At 40.2% G+C, this 15,290-nt stretch overlaps 1 protein-coding gene across 3 annotated transcripts in view; it reads left to right on the forward strand.

The window, feature by feature from the left end:
- The window catches only part of nlgn3a (neuroligin 3a), a 168,203-nt gene that overhangs the window by 29,539 nt on the left and 123,374 nt on the right, over positions 1–15,290 (forward strand). For 2 of the 3 annotated variants that reach the window (XM_086084637.1, XM_086084638.1), the window contains exon 2: positions 7,896–8,568. In XM_086084637.1, coding sequence (XP_085940763.1) covers positions 8,097–8,568 — 472 coding nt within the window. In that variant the 5' untranslated portion in view covers positions 7,896–8,096. Of the gene's footprint in view, positions 1–7,895; positions 8,569–9,427; positions 9,488–15,290 lie in introns of all 3 variants that reach the window. The other variant, XM_086084636.1, reaches the window with a different exon arrangement.

Genomic DNA, 15,290 nt, shown 5'->3' on the forward strand with positions numbered 1-15,290 from the left:
TGTCCTCTTTTTTTGGAACTCAAAATATGGCCACCCTAATCCGATGGGGACAAAAAGTTTTTGAAATCCAAACAAATTAGCCCCAGAGTTTCCACTGTACCAATGTCTTCATTTTTGGGCAAGTAATGGAAGCAGGTCTTAATGAGGCTCATGGCTGCCACAACCTGACCACGTCCCTTCTGGATCCTCACAACCATGCCAACATCACTGTGGCGATTAGCAGTCACAACGTGCTCCATCGTTGTCCTTGATTTGATGCCAAATCTTCTTAGATATAATGACTGCCGATTCTCTGTGTCTTGAGAGAAAAAATAGTGAAGGCGAGCACTGATGCGCCCTCACCCCTGCTGGTACAGCGTCCCTGCTGCCCAGCAGGAGCTCTCCAAAGCCGCGGTTTGGTTTAGACGTAGACGTTGTTATTCCGCTACATGCCAGTCTCCTTGATTTGAAACGGTGTGTTGTTGTTAATCAGTCCACTGTGTTTCTACGACGAGCGTGCCTGTAAGAGGAATGCTTCAGTGCATGGGTACATTCATTATTGATTTTGCTGTTTTAAAATCCATGTCTGCCTATTTGAATGAAACACGTGTTAGCAAATAATTTATAGATATGTATTCTCTGTAATATTGCCACAAAGAGGCCAGAGAGCAATCCCTTCATGATTGAAACCGGTCTCAAAGTGGTGCCCCGGCTCTCAGGCTTTCTCTCGGCAGCGCGCATTGCGAGGCGAGATGCTAAATTAAGTTTTTGCTGTTGCCTCTCACATTTTAATGAGTTCAGCAGAGGTAACATTCTGATTCCTCTGGTTCCTGTCCTTCTGTCTCTTGTCATTTGTGTAATGGCACATCCAGCCTTGATTCTCACTAGAAGCGTTTGTAATCAGTGATTGCACTCTCTCGGGTCACATTGGTTCACTTCATTTTAAGTTAGACGTTCCCCAGGACTAATGTGGAAGTCTTTATTTGAGACTAGCGTCTATAAAAACAGAGTGGGGAGACTTTCGAACTGTATTTACCCCCAACTCTTTTTTGGCCTGTGTCCGTTTCAGTTTGCCTCAGATCCTTGTGATGTACATTCGCCTCGTCGATATTAGAAAAACATAGCTTTTTTTCTGGTATTTATACAGCTATAAAAATGTGACGCTTCCTGTGTGGTTTAGTGTAGTGTGGAACATCTGCGCTTAAACACACCATTTTTGGAATGTTGGTCAATCATTAGTTCCGATTTCAAAATGTATTTGTTTATCATAGCACCTGGATTTCTTACTTCCGTGCAACCCAATTCAAATATTTAGTCATGACTGGCAGCCTTATGAGAAACATAAAAATACATATTTCAAATGTCAAGCATGATGAGATTGGATATACAGGATCGCTTCAATGCAAGCCTGACATCATGACATGTCTACATAAATAACAATCCCGCATGAAAAAACAACTGAAGAAAAACACCTGCTGTGTATGAAAATATCAGATACAGCGTTAACTTTTGTGTATGCCGTTGTATTTGTGCATTTTAGCTGTGTGCACGTGGGTTGTCTCAGCAGTTTAGTAAATGTGTACACAACGACCTTGGATATGATTCACTTGGTAGTAGATCAGATAATCAGATATAGGCACTATATCTGAACTGGGCACTTAGAGCTGCACTGTAAATCAGCAGTCTTCCAGCTTTACTGTCAAATTTATTTCATTGGATGCTAGGTTTGTAACCCTGTTATTATTTAGGTTTGACAAATTATCGTCAATGTATGTCTTCTTTGTGTTTAAAATGGTTATTAGTCATGTTTTCAAAATGAATACACTAAGTTATTAATATTGGTATGATAAATAGGCATATAGAGGTGTTTGTTGAAAGATTGGTGTAAAGTTTATTGTATTACTTTATTTTTTTTATTGTGTTTGCAATGTATTTTCTTTGCACCAGTCTCACCGTCTAAGAAGAAGCAGACGTGCCGTAATGTGTATTGTTTGTTATGGACAGTCTTATAGTAAGTCTTTTAATAAGAGTGATGACATTGCTAAGAAGGTGACATTATAAGAACAAACTGCGGTGTGCGTCTATCTATTGGCAAGATACAGTAATGTTCTTTTGCTGTAGTTGCTAACAGCTAGTCAGCTAAGGTTAATTTACATCGGTGTCCGTGACCACGTCACGGTGCACAGTTAACATAGCCGGCTAGTTAGCTACAGCTAGCCGCGTTCATAGCATGTTAGCTGGGCCAGCTAATGGCAGGAGTTACATCAGAAAAGTGAACAAGGAAATGAGGTGTTCCTCATTTGTAGCTTGTTAGCGGGACCAGCTAAAGGCGAGAGCTACGTCAGAGAAGTGAACAAGGAAATGAGGTGTTCCACGTTTGTAGCTTTTTAGCTAGACCAGCTAATGATAAGGAAATGAAGCGTTTTCTAAATTTGGCAGTTTAGGCACATTTACTTTAAAACTTAACCAAATCGAATACAAACGTTACTGTGGCCCTTCTCTATATCACATTGTGATCAGATTGGGTCCAGATCCCCCCGCTCCCCACATTCATTTGGCAAGAAATTGGCCCTTGACTGAAAGGTCTATCAGTTGCTCCCACTGATAGTGGTATTACAGCCCACGGCCCAATTCACAGCTGAGGTGCCCTTGACCAAGGCTCATAACTCCTCCAATTACTCCCATGTCACCTGTCCAGTGTCTCTTCTACTGTGCCAAATGACGACCAAAAAGGTCTTAATTTCTGAATAAGAAGGAACCCGACCTGCAGAATGCAAACATATCCTTTTTGGGAGTTGAGAATTTGGGAGAGGGGTGCTTAATGGGGTGTACTCGCTGGAGTGCCGTGTTGCATTAGAGGCTAATAACCTCCCTCAGATTCAGCACCACACCTCCGCCTCCCTCCCCGGCCCGCATCAAACCGCCCTAGTTGTATTTATTACGGTCGGCAAGGCCACTGTGATGAGACGATCAATATTTCTGGGATGATGAGGGAGAACTCGTGCAGTCTTTCCCTTTCCCTTTCCCTCTGTTCCTCCCTTGGCAGTGCTTCAGCAGGTAGAGATCAAAGCAAAGAGGACCACTGTGATGCTTTTTGGGGAGGGGAGGGGACGGGCGAGACTGATGAAGTCCCTGCTGCTGTGTGTCCTCTAAACACACACACTCAATCACGCTGTCCTATGTCCTTGCTATGTCCTGATTAAAAAGTTTGACCTGATGCTTTGTACCTCAACCAGAGGGGTTTTCCCCTCCTGCTGCATTTGAAATTGAAGCTAGAAATCAGGTTTTCAAAGAACGCACATTGACATGTAGCTAGGATCTGTAATGGAGAAAAAAAAACAAAAAAAGTACCTACTACACTTTGCTACTCTAACAGAAGAAATGCAAGAATCCTTTAATATATGAGTACAGAAAATATCCTCTTCATAGTCTTTGAGGTGTCCCAAGATAGCTGCGCAGGTGGGTTCAGGGATTATTATTTTTCCAAAAAGCGCCACCCAAAGTAGAGTCTATTGAAATCCAGACATTTTGCACATCTCACTGTTTTTTTGTTTTGTTTTTGTTTTTTAAGTACTGTTCTCTTTTAACATTGGCCGCCAGTGCCAGCATTTTTGAGTGTGTAAATGTGAAATATTATTTGGGCTACACAGTTATGAGTCAGTGAGAAGGAAGTTAAAAATCTCAAGGGAACTAATCCTTCATACAGTTAAAAAGTAGGTTTCTTCTTAGCCTCTCCACATTCTCGCATTGTGAGCAGCCGCCTGCCTAGTCGCTTAACACTGGATGCAACAAAATGGAGCATACCTTAAATGTGTGTGTAAGGTGTATAGAACTTCAAACCTTCAAAATAAGGCATCATGATAACAGTGTATATACATATTTGAAAACCAAAGAATATGTGACTTGAATATGTGAATTATGTTATTTGAATGAATACTACTGCTATAATGCTGCTACTGCTACTACCAATAATAATAATAAAGTATATGTAATAATACACATAAAGTCTTACGTCTATATATATAATGTGTTTAAATATGCTCACATTTTAATTTTATTTATTTATTCATTTATTTTTACCAAGACTACAAAGTAGAGTAAAAGTATTGCTATCCCAATATTGCGGTTTTGATAACTATTATTTCCACTGCGTTCACTGCTGTTTTAGGTTTTTGCCATGGTATTGTTGCAGTACTGGTATCAAGATAGTTCATGCAGTAATAACACAGAAGTCAGAGTTTTTGTATCTTGAAAACACTACATAGATACATTAAGGTTGCAACTAAGGATTATTTGAACAATTATTAATGTTTAGATTATTTAGTTGATTAAGCAAAAACAGGACATTATTTCAGTTGGCATCGTAGAAAATGCATAAAACATAAATTATGTACGATCTAGTTTGGTTAGTAACATGTTAGAACAAAGGCAACAATTATCATTATTTTCCAAATGAAAAGCAAATGTTTTATTTTGATTTAAAACAAAGATGATAAGTCTGCTTTCATGTAAAACTGCAGAAATCAGAGAATACTGTTGAGAAAGATTTGGGCAATAAAAAAAAAAGAAGATATTTAAATGATTACTAAATGATCAAAATAATAAATCTGATAATTGATTAGTTGCCGATTAATCAATCAATTAATTGTTGCACCTCTAGTTTAAATAGAATATATAATATGAATAATAATTTAAGGTTAACTTAAGTGATGAATGTTAGTGTTTGTATACACAAGCCCTAAATTGACCAGTGTTTGAGAAAAGGAGGCTTTTTTTTCTTGCTTTTTTTTACAAGACAGAATCTAAATAGATTAACATAGTGTATCTAATAAAATGTCCATGCAAAATACAGCATCAATAGCCACAAAATAAGTTCCTTAACCAAACAGACGTAGATACAGGGCATACAGTATATGTAGCCCTACATCTGCAAACCCGTGCATTCATTTCTTATAAAGCAGCAGTTACGCTTGCCTCTGTCTGATCAGCGTGCCGCTCGTGTTTCTGCACCACAAAATGGAATTGCACTGCTCTCCGCTGCTTTCTCTGCTGTGGCCTTGGGCTGCCGTAGTTAGCCACAGACATTGGGGAAGCTATAACATCCATTCTCCTTCACTTCAAGCGTAAAACCCCTCCTCCGGGATCCTCCTCCCATGACCGAAGCCCAACTAGCAAAGCCACTTCAATCATGTTGACCCGACCTAGCCGCAGAATTGCATCACAGATACCGCCATCAGTGGCGCTGATCCCTCATCCCAGCTGAGCAAAGAAAACAAGCCGCACAGCCCCCAAGAAGTCTTCTGTCTTCATTCCGGCCGCTTGTGCCTCCACAGAGGGTGTCGCAGCTGCTTCCATGCAGACAGCGGAGCAGGTGCAGCTGGTCACTCTTTCACACTTTCCATGTGCGATACATCTTCACTTCTGCTGATGACATCATGCTTATCCCATGACACATCTGGCATAGACTCTTTCCTAATGATGCTTCCATGGACTGCAGTTGACTCCATCATCTGCCGCAAAGTGTCAACAAACACAAGCCATGCCTTGATGCTCTTACTATCCATGAGTATATCAAGAGGCTACCGTACATAGCGACTGTGCCCCTCCCCCACTAGTTCTCACTTTGGTGGAAGTAATCATATAATCTCTGGGAGAGATAGCAGCTTTGACGGCTGAGCAAGCACAGCTTCTGGAAAAGGAAACTATATCCTGCTGCAGTGAGCAAAGTGCATGGAACGCCCCAGAACAGTCTTGTGATGTTGGCGCTGAATTCCTCATGATGCGCTTCCTGTTGTGTTGGATGTTACCATCATGTGCATTATTACACTTAGAATTTGACCCCAAAAATATCTGTTGAGTTAGATTTTTATGCAAATCTTAAATTGGTATGCTGATTCCAAAATTGTTGTCATTTTTTTTCTAGCACGTCCATAGCTTGCTGTCCAGATAAGCAAAATTCCTCTGATAAACTGTAGAAAGACCGTAGTAAAAAGAGATGATTACGATTGGACTCATCCACAGCTACGTGGCAATTTGTTTGTAGCATCACAATTGAGACAGGATGGTCAAAGTTGTGTGCAACTCCCATACATCAGTACTATCAATATCTGCAAACAGAAAGCTAGCATAGTAGCAATTAAGATGATTACTGCTGGTTTTTCTCTTAATATTGTAACATAGCATACCTCTGAAAGTGTTTAAGTATAAATACTAACAGGAGTGTTTTGTTGAATGTAAGGTTAGAGATTAAATGTGAACCTAAACTGTGGTAACTGGGGACAGCAGTAGGTGTTGCCAAGCAGGATGGGTGGGTAAAACTAGGTTACCACTTGCTAATCCAAAGTATCAAAGTGTTGGTGGATACTCTTGTTGATTCAATAATCTCAACTAAATATGTCTTTAAGGTTTTCTGCCTCACAGTATTGAGCCGACAGTGTAAGTTTTCAAGCAAATAATCCTTTATCAACACTTAGCCCCAAGCAATGGATGCTTCTTAATCCCCATATTGAATGTGAGGGGGGGACTTTTGATGTATTTTCAGTCAGCAGGTGCTCTGTGCGCATGAATTCCAAAGCATAATAGTCCATCATGTGCACGTCCTTTATGTAAGTGCTGATGAAGATGGGCTCATCTGGAGCATTGTCAGTACGTATGGATATACGCTTGAGCCACAGTTCCTGCAGATGGGAATAATATAACCCAGTGATAACAGCACCGGCGGGAACATTCATGTTGCTGTTGCATTATAAATCATTCAAGCCATCTTTTTGAAGGCAATATCCTCTCCTAAATGTTGACTTTTCTTGGTAGAGCAAATGTTGTAGGATGATGGGGGGCACTAAGCTGCAGAAATTGAAAATTGATCAGGGAGTGTGTGGGAAGGTGATATCCCAGGCGCCACAACTTTACCCTGGGACTTTCGCTTAGTGTTTACAGGAAGAAGACTCTCACTGCCTGTAGGTACAGTACATCCTCCTCTGCCCCATTCTCTTAGACCAGGGGGAGTTTGAAACTAAATAGTTCATATCAACACCAAAGGGACAGGAGGAAAATGCTGCATAGCAATAAGCACAGCATGAATTTTTTATCATGTGACTATGTTCCTGTGTATGCAGATTTTTCTCTTTGTGTAAAGTTTAGTCTTGGGAGTGAGACTGCGAGTGGGCGGGAAAATGACACGTGTCTGTACGGAAACACGAAATATTGGTTCCGGGTCGCACATATATGTTTGTTTTATGTATTACTGTGCAACATTTTAATGTAAATATTGCCTTTAACAGTGAAATCCGACTTAAGTTGAAATTCGGGTTACATCGCCAGCGTAGGAACGGAACTCGTCCGAAACTCGAGGACCCCCTGTCGTGGCAACAGAGTGACGATAGAAGTGTGGTTAAAATAAAATGACGGTTACAGTTTGGTTCAGCCTAACAAAAATGACGATAAAATGCCCACCTCTTCCCCGTCGTCGTTTTCAACTGTGCTTTATGGCGCGAAGCCTCGACAAAACACACGGACTGAGAAAGTATTGACCCGGATCGACAGATAAAACCTGCTTCAGTTGGTGCTCAGCCCGTGTATTTTTAAAGGCTTTTTGTCATAAAGCACTCGCCACAAATGTGTGCATCCGTCAACGTCACGCCCGTCAGAGACACGGAAGTGCCCAACTCTGATCTTTACCATTATCAAACACAAAACGACAGGACGTTACGAAGTTAATTGCAACATCTAAGTCACTTGATCATTTGGTCTATTGGTGGCACTTGCAAGAACTCTTGTCACGTTTATGTGAGCAGTTTTATGTCAGGACACAAAAGCACTCCAGCAGTCAATAAATATGACAGCCTTAAAGTAGAAGGAAGCACACTGGTGAGCTGTCAGGAAACTGTCATTAATTCTCCTGCCTTCTTCTTTTGTAGCACGGGATAGAAGATCTGACAAGCGAGGAGAGAGGACCTCTCTCTCAGGAGAGGAGCTGCAAAACTGTTTCTCATCCTCTTCCAAGCCGCCGGAGTCCAGTATATCAGCCCATGATTGGCCTTCCCGTGGCTAAGACTGCACGTCGAAGCTGAGGCGCAGGAAAGTTGTATGTTGGTCGCTTGCACTCGCTCTCGAGGACCATGTGGTTTTTGCCGAGGAGAAGTCGTACCCCCTTGCAGAACTGGAAAAGATCCCACAGTTGCCCCGGTGTCATCTCGTCCTTGTGGGTATTAACATTTTGCTGGTGTTTTGCGGCAGTGCGGGGTCAGAGTTACCACCCCACCGTCAACACACAGTATGGCAAACTCCGAGGGGTGAGGGTGCCTCTGCCCAGTGAGATCCTCGGCCCGGTGGACCAATATCTCGGGGTCCCTTACGCTGCCTCCCCGGTTGGGGAAAAACGCTTCATGCCCCCCGAACCTCCATCGTCCTGGTCAGGGATCAAGAATGCCACCCACTTTGCTCCAGTGTGCCCCCAAAATATTCACAACGCCGTACCAGAGATCATGATGCCTATTTGGTTCACCTACAACCTGGATATAGTTACCACTTACATACAAGACCAACACGAGGATTGTCTTTATCTTAACATCTATGTTCCGACGGAGGATGGTGAGTGTGTTTAGCAGTTAGGATGAAACTCGTTCTGTCCTCCCTCTCTGTCACCTCTTTTTTTCTTTTTCTTTTTGCGCGCGAGCATGACCTGTTGTCTGGCGCATGCTGTGTCTGTGTCAGTCATCTCAACCTATCATCTTTAGTCTTTTCATCAACCCTCCCCTTCCATGTCACTCTTGAAGGTTCCTCTTTTGATGACTAAATGACTTTCAATGACAACATTTTTAATGAAAGAAGGGAGACATTGGTTGTGCACTTTCCTACCCTCACTGTCTTGACTGTCTCGGGGATATTAGCGATAAGTAGCTTGCCTCATAAGTGAATGATCTTCTCGTAGGTTGGTGAAATGCTCTGCCTGGTACATGAGAGGCCTATGGCATCAGCCTAGCCTATGTAAGACCCTTTACTCTCCTCTTCAAATGGAGATCTCATGTAATGAAATAATGGGAGCCACACATGTTAGATTTGGATGTTCTGAATGGCCGCTATTATGGCACCAATGGAAAACCTCAAATGAAAATGGGCTTAAAATTATTCAAACTGACATCACTTCAATTTGTGATAGATGAAACTGGTCAAATCTGACCAGCTACTGTGTGTCCTGTAATGGGTCTTAAATAGAAGTGCATGTGAATATGGGCTTCCTGTGTCCCAGGATGCAGCAAATTCATTCCACCACTTCGGAATATTTCTGCAGCAACACCCTCTTACTTTTTCAACAGGTCCTCCTGTTGATGACTCGGGTGACGGGGTGGGGGTGGGCGAATAGGGGGTCTGGCAGACTTGTTGCATGTTACTTGCAATATTTTCCAGAGCTACCTGTTATTTTGTAGTTTTTTTCCCATTCATTTTACAGTCAAAAGAATATCCAAGGAATGTGCCAGGAAACCCAACAAGAAAATGTGTAGAAAAGGAGGTAGGTAAACAATCCCACATGTAATGAAATGAACTGAAAGAAAAACAGGAGGGCGGAGCATCCTTCCAATGCTGCCAATATCAGCGTCAACCAAGTCCCAAGTCAAAGTTCTAATGGGGATGAATGCAGGAGCCACATCGAGTGCAAGAGATCAATCAGCCAGTGCTTGTGCTGCCTTGCATGAGGAAGGAATGGAAAAAAATAAAAAATAAACGGGGCATCAAAATATATGCTGGAGCTCTGTCAAAAAATAGATGTCTAACAATAACCTGTATCTTAATATTATAAAATTTTTATGTTATTGTATTTGAATGGTTTTTGCTTATTATAATCTCAACCACAATTTTATCTTGTAGACTTGACACAACACAGAGAAGAGTATTGTAAACAACACTATAAAATTTAGATAAATAAAAAAATAGCCAAGTTTAAAAAATAAAAACAAAAAATAGAGCCAGCCGTCAAACTTAACGACACTGGAAGCACAACCTCCACCTGTTAGTCAAATATTTCCGTTCATAGGTGCTAAAACTGAAAACATGTTTAATAAAGTTAGATTTCCCCATGAGTGTCTCTGTTGGACCAAAAAGCACAAGAACACAGAGCAAGATGCTGATATGTATAATATACAATGACAGTAATCTGGTCATCTTGCCCACTAGCGGCTAATAGCATTAGCATCATATTAGCAGGCAATTGGTTTCTAGTTCAAACATGCGAGGATCCGTAGGAAAGAAAAGGAAAGCTAGCATCCATTTTTCAGGTCGTAGTAATTGATTGACAGTTGATCGGGCATGGTTTCAGCAGACATACTAACGGCATTCGAGTGTGGAGACAGCTCGATGTTTTTTGTAGGTTAGGGTTGTTATTAACACTCCTCTCTGTGGTATGTCAAATTTAGAAGACATGTTTGCAGGTCATACGAATTAAATGAAGACAGTATCCATAAAGTTTCTGTGAATGCTCACGAAATTATGCTGCTTCTGAATGTATTTTTAAATAGTGTCTTTTGTGATATATCACTGGTAATAAAGCGTCAATGTACCCATGCGGTCAAAGATACAAAAGCAAGGACATGCGGAAATAGTCCAATTTCACTTTAAGCGCCTGTTAAAATCACAGTGCTTTGTAAAAACACACGGTTAATTCACAAAGTGTGCCTACAGGACTTAACAATTAGCCTTTAGACTGATACACAGAGCATATCTTGCTCCACATGAATGATTTGGTTGCCAATTTCCACAGACGCAATAGGCAGCGTGTGGCCTCACTCTGCACCCATACATTCTACTTTGGTAAACCAATTTTATTTGAGACAGACCCTCCAGGCACTTCTGCTTCAGAATTAGTCCCAGATGTAGAGTATACATAGAAATATCTCTTTAATATTACCCTTCCTCTTGAATTTTTTTTTCAATTATCTCCCTTAGGTTCAGTAATGGGAAAATGGTTTTATCATAAGTTTCATGTATTGGTTTTGTGACACCATATTATGAGAAAAGCTGGTTGTAACGTAGGCCCCCTGTTGCTATAAACAGGAAGGGTGTCATTTACCCTCAAAAATTCACTTCATTTTAATGACACTTTTTTTTTTTAAACAAGTATGTCGTCTAATATTGGCTCATGTTGAATTAGCGGCGCTAATGAAGCAGAATATATCCTTCTTAGGTAACGCTGAACCCACCTGTAAAGCCTACGTGCTTTTACTTTGCAAAAGGTTGTCTGAAATATTTACAATCAATAGGCTGCATTGAAAATGTAACTGTTAGTACAATTGTAAAATTCAAAGCAAACACTCAAATAGTCATACAAAGTGCTAATAACATTTTAATTCCCAATTTTGCGATATCTATAAATACGATTCCCCGAGAGGAAAGCGTGATTAATCCTCCGAAATAAGATAATATGCTTGTTTTTCCCAGCATCAGCCCTCTTACCCAGCATGAAGTGCATTTCTTGCATAGTAATGCTTCATCAAATGAGGAAAAATAACCTCATGAATCTTGAGAAATGCATCACAAGATGGTTGTACGCCCGTTCATGAATTTATGAGAATTTGTTTTTACATATTTTGGGGGGAAAGCATTAACCTTCATTGTGGTCCCGTAGAAGTTGTTCCGCATTTTTTCAATTGATTTAAAAAATAAAAAATTAACAAAGCAAAAATGCTCAAAATTAATACATGCCTTCTCTCAGCATACATTATTTACCGTTGCTTGTAAATCAGACATCAATGTTGCTGTTTCTAATCTAATGCTTTAAAATTTACTATGTGATGACTCGGATATCGTTTTCGAAAAAAAAACAAGAGTCTTCTTTGTTTGCTTTAATAGGGCGCTTCGTGTCTTAAATAGCTGAGCAGGTTGGCACCGAGGTTATGTGGAGGTGGTCAAATGTGCAAACGCAGCACTGTAGTCTGCTTCCTTTCCCTCCCTCTCGCTTATAATGAACACAAAAGGCCTTTGGGGCATCAGAGACAGCGACCGTGTTTCCAAAAATGTAATCAAACGTACATTTTGAAATATCGCGACAAAATAACGTTAATGGAAAAAGAGCAACAATATTGGACTCGAGTTGCGAGTAGCTATAAACCCTGGCCACGTTGGGGTACTGGCACGTTTGAGGAACCCTCAAAAATATTAATGTTTTTGCCAGCCCTTATGTGTTTTACGACTATTCATTAAAATAGGAACCCCGTAAAAGGCCAAAAATAGTGGCCAATTCCCAAAATAAAATAAAAATGGCGGACATCCTGTTAGGTTTTTTTTGTAGGTCTGCTGTAGGCTGATAGATTAGATATGCCTCCCAATTTTCACAAATGTAGATGAAACCTACAACCGGAAATGCTTCATTAAAAATTCTTAGGAAACGCTATTGAGCCATTTATTGAAAATGGCAAAATATATCTGTAAAATATTGATGTTCATAACAGGTCTGATGCGTGTTCAAAAAAAAGCTTTCGATAACTTTTCATCTGAAACATCTTATAAGGAAAAACGCCAAGTTTGAAGACAGTCGGATGCATTTTGTAGGAGTTGACCTCTAGAAAAGGCCCCCCAAATATATAAATATATATATATATATATATATAATATAGTGAGTCATCACTTCATGGCAAAGAAAATAATAGAGTAGAGGAAATGTGATTTAATGTTCAAGGGCACCGCAAGGCTTCATAAATAATGTTTTGTCAGTAACGTCACTCCTTTTTTGCTTGTAAACAGCATTCAACCAGTAAATTGATTTGCCTGTAATTCATGTTGGATTAATCGGTTATTAGAATTGTTTTCTATCGGAACAAAAGTAAAACTTTAGCACTACTGAGTTTTAGGGTTGAGAGAAATAATGTCGTATGCCATGAACCAGCCGCACATTTTTTTTTTTATTTGATTGAGTTTGAAGGTTTAGAGACATGAAGCTGCAATCAAGTGTAATAAAAACGTGCATAGTAATAATATAACGAAAGGAAAGCATTAAATCCAAAATAGCTTTAGTGAGAGAATCGCTCAGTATTCATACAATGTGAAGGCAAAAACAAAGGATGTGCATATGAGTCATTGATTTGCAAAGTAATACCCAGTTGGAATTTTTGGTTCTGACACTTAAAACCTTTCCTGATGAATTCATTAATGCACTGATCCAAACATTAATGCGGACTGAACGATGAGGAAATGAAAGAGCAGCGAGTCAGGCTGTGTAAGAGGGAGGAAAGACACTAACTCCTCTTATCTCACTGAACCAACTCCAATTATTCGCATATTGCTGGTGAGTTGAAGCGTGCAGAAATTCGCTCATCAGTTTTCGGAAAATTTAAATTGTTGATTTAAATTGGGATCCTGTCAGCTCAAGACGACAAATGTTGAATTGTTTTTTTTTTTGTAAACACAGTTCTATCGTGTAAGCTGTGCTTGCGACTGCTCCAATTTGAAAGGACAGGCTTTACCTTCCAAGAGAGTTTCACACTGCTAAATTGACTGACAGAAGATTTTCTTAAGAGTCTCACCCTATTGATATGATTCTCTTGAGGCAGAGATCCGGTGCTAAATTGGGTACACTCTCTGTCATTTGTTCTTTCTGTTTGTAAAATGCCATCTTACTGCAGGTCTCTCTCGCTGAGAGTATAACAACTCTTCTAAGAGTCCTTCACAACAGTCTGTACGAGTAACAGCTTTTAAGAGACACTCATCATCCTTCGCGAAATTCACCATTTGAGAAAAGTGCAGCGAAATCTATGCGACATTTGCTTCTATTTTGGGCCGTCCAACTCCAAGTATCATTCCTTTAGAGTCTGCCTGTGGACCGCTGCAACCGAGATTGGTGCCAGAGCTGAACAATCCCTTCCAAAGGTTTGCAAACCAGCCAATTAACGAGAAACTCTGGGACACTTTTCAGTCCGACGAGATGTTGGGCTGGAGAGTATGAACGCTGTGAAGTACATCCAATCCTGCTTAGACCACACAGTATGTCTTGTCATCGCAGCCAGTAACACTCCACAGTAATCTGCTGGTTGGCCCGCTCCAAAGTGCCTAAAGAAAAAAAGAAAGAGCAGGCCAAGGAAGTCTGCAGCAAGAAGAATGGGACGGACGTTTTCCAACATGACAGTAAACATTGGCCTTTGTGCTTTGACAACAGTCAATGGCCTCCTTTTGAATACGACAGCTACGAGTGCTAAAGTCTAGCCGGGGCGCTCGGTGACCCAAGTGAGTCAAGTCACATTGATTTGTGATGCAAGACTTGACCTAAGCAGGAAGTTCGCACTCAGAGGGGCCCCCGCCCCCCACCCGCCGTTGGACTGTTCGCCTTTCACAGTTAACCCAATTGCTCTGTCCTTCGAGTGTAGACCAATGGAAATGAATTGAGAACACACGCGTGCGCACAGAAACGCAATCTGTTGCCTCTGGTATGTCTATTAGGTCAGTCAAGCAGCCTGCACTGAGAATTAGCCCGTATTTCTTAAACGATATTTGAAAAAACGTTTTTTTTTTATTATTTCCCAATTTGTGAAACTTAAACATTCTATTAGGATGTGAAAAACTGTCTTGCATGCATGACTTCATGTGCTCTAAATAATGATACAGTAACAATTATGTTCCCAGCAGAGTAGAAGATTTTTCTGCACTTGACCGTATAAATGTGAAAACCCTTTTCCGGGTTGAAATAGGTCAGCAAGCAAGCTACTGGTTAACCTATCCTCAAAATGTCACATTTTTTTCTTGAAAACTGCACGTTGAAAATGATTTTAAATCACCAACATCGTCCTCCCCGGTAATTAAATCTTTGGCGCGCATATTAAGCTCAACCAATCAGAAGACAGAAAAATGCTGACGTCATTTTATACGCTACAGGAGGTGAATTGTATATTGTATCATAATAATATTTTACTCAAATAACTGTTACAAGCTTCATAGAAAATAGCAGAATATATATATATATATATATATATATATATATATATATATATAATTGTTAACCCAAGTTGCTGTCAAAGTTAGTATTAAATAATTAATTCATAACAAAAAATTGTCACATTAATTATGTATTAAGACAGATTAATCGCACTATTAATTTTGATTTAGCTGATAGCGGATGGTTACGTCAAAGGTAGCACAGGTTGTGTTTGAGCAATAAACATAACTACATGCATTAAAGTAAAGCATTTAATAAAAGTTTGTATATGACATTCAGAATATTTGTTCATATCAAACTACCGGGGTAAAAAAAAATAAAAAATTTAAATGATGCAAGTAATTAACTGATTCGAAAAAGAGGAGGATGAGCGCGTGCAGTGGATAAACTTTTTTTG

This window comes from Leptonotus elevatus, chromosome 9, assembly GCF_054856555.1.
Source record: "Leptonotus elevatus isolate MCC_2025b chromosome 9, RoL_Lele_1.0, whole genome shotgun sequence".
Lineage (NCBI taxonomy): Eukaryota > Metazoa > Chordata > Actinopteri > Syngnathiformes > Syngnathidae > Leptonotus > Leptonotus elevatus.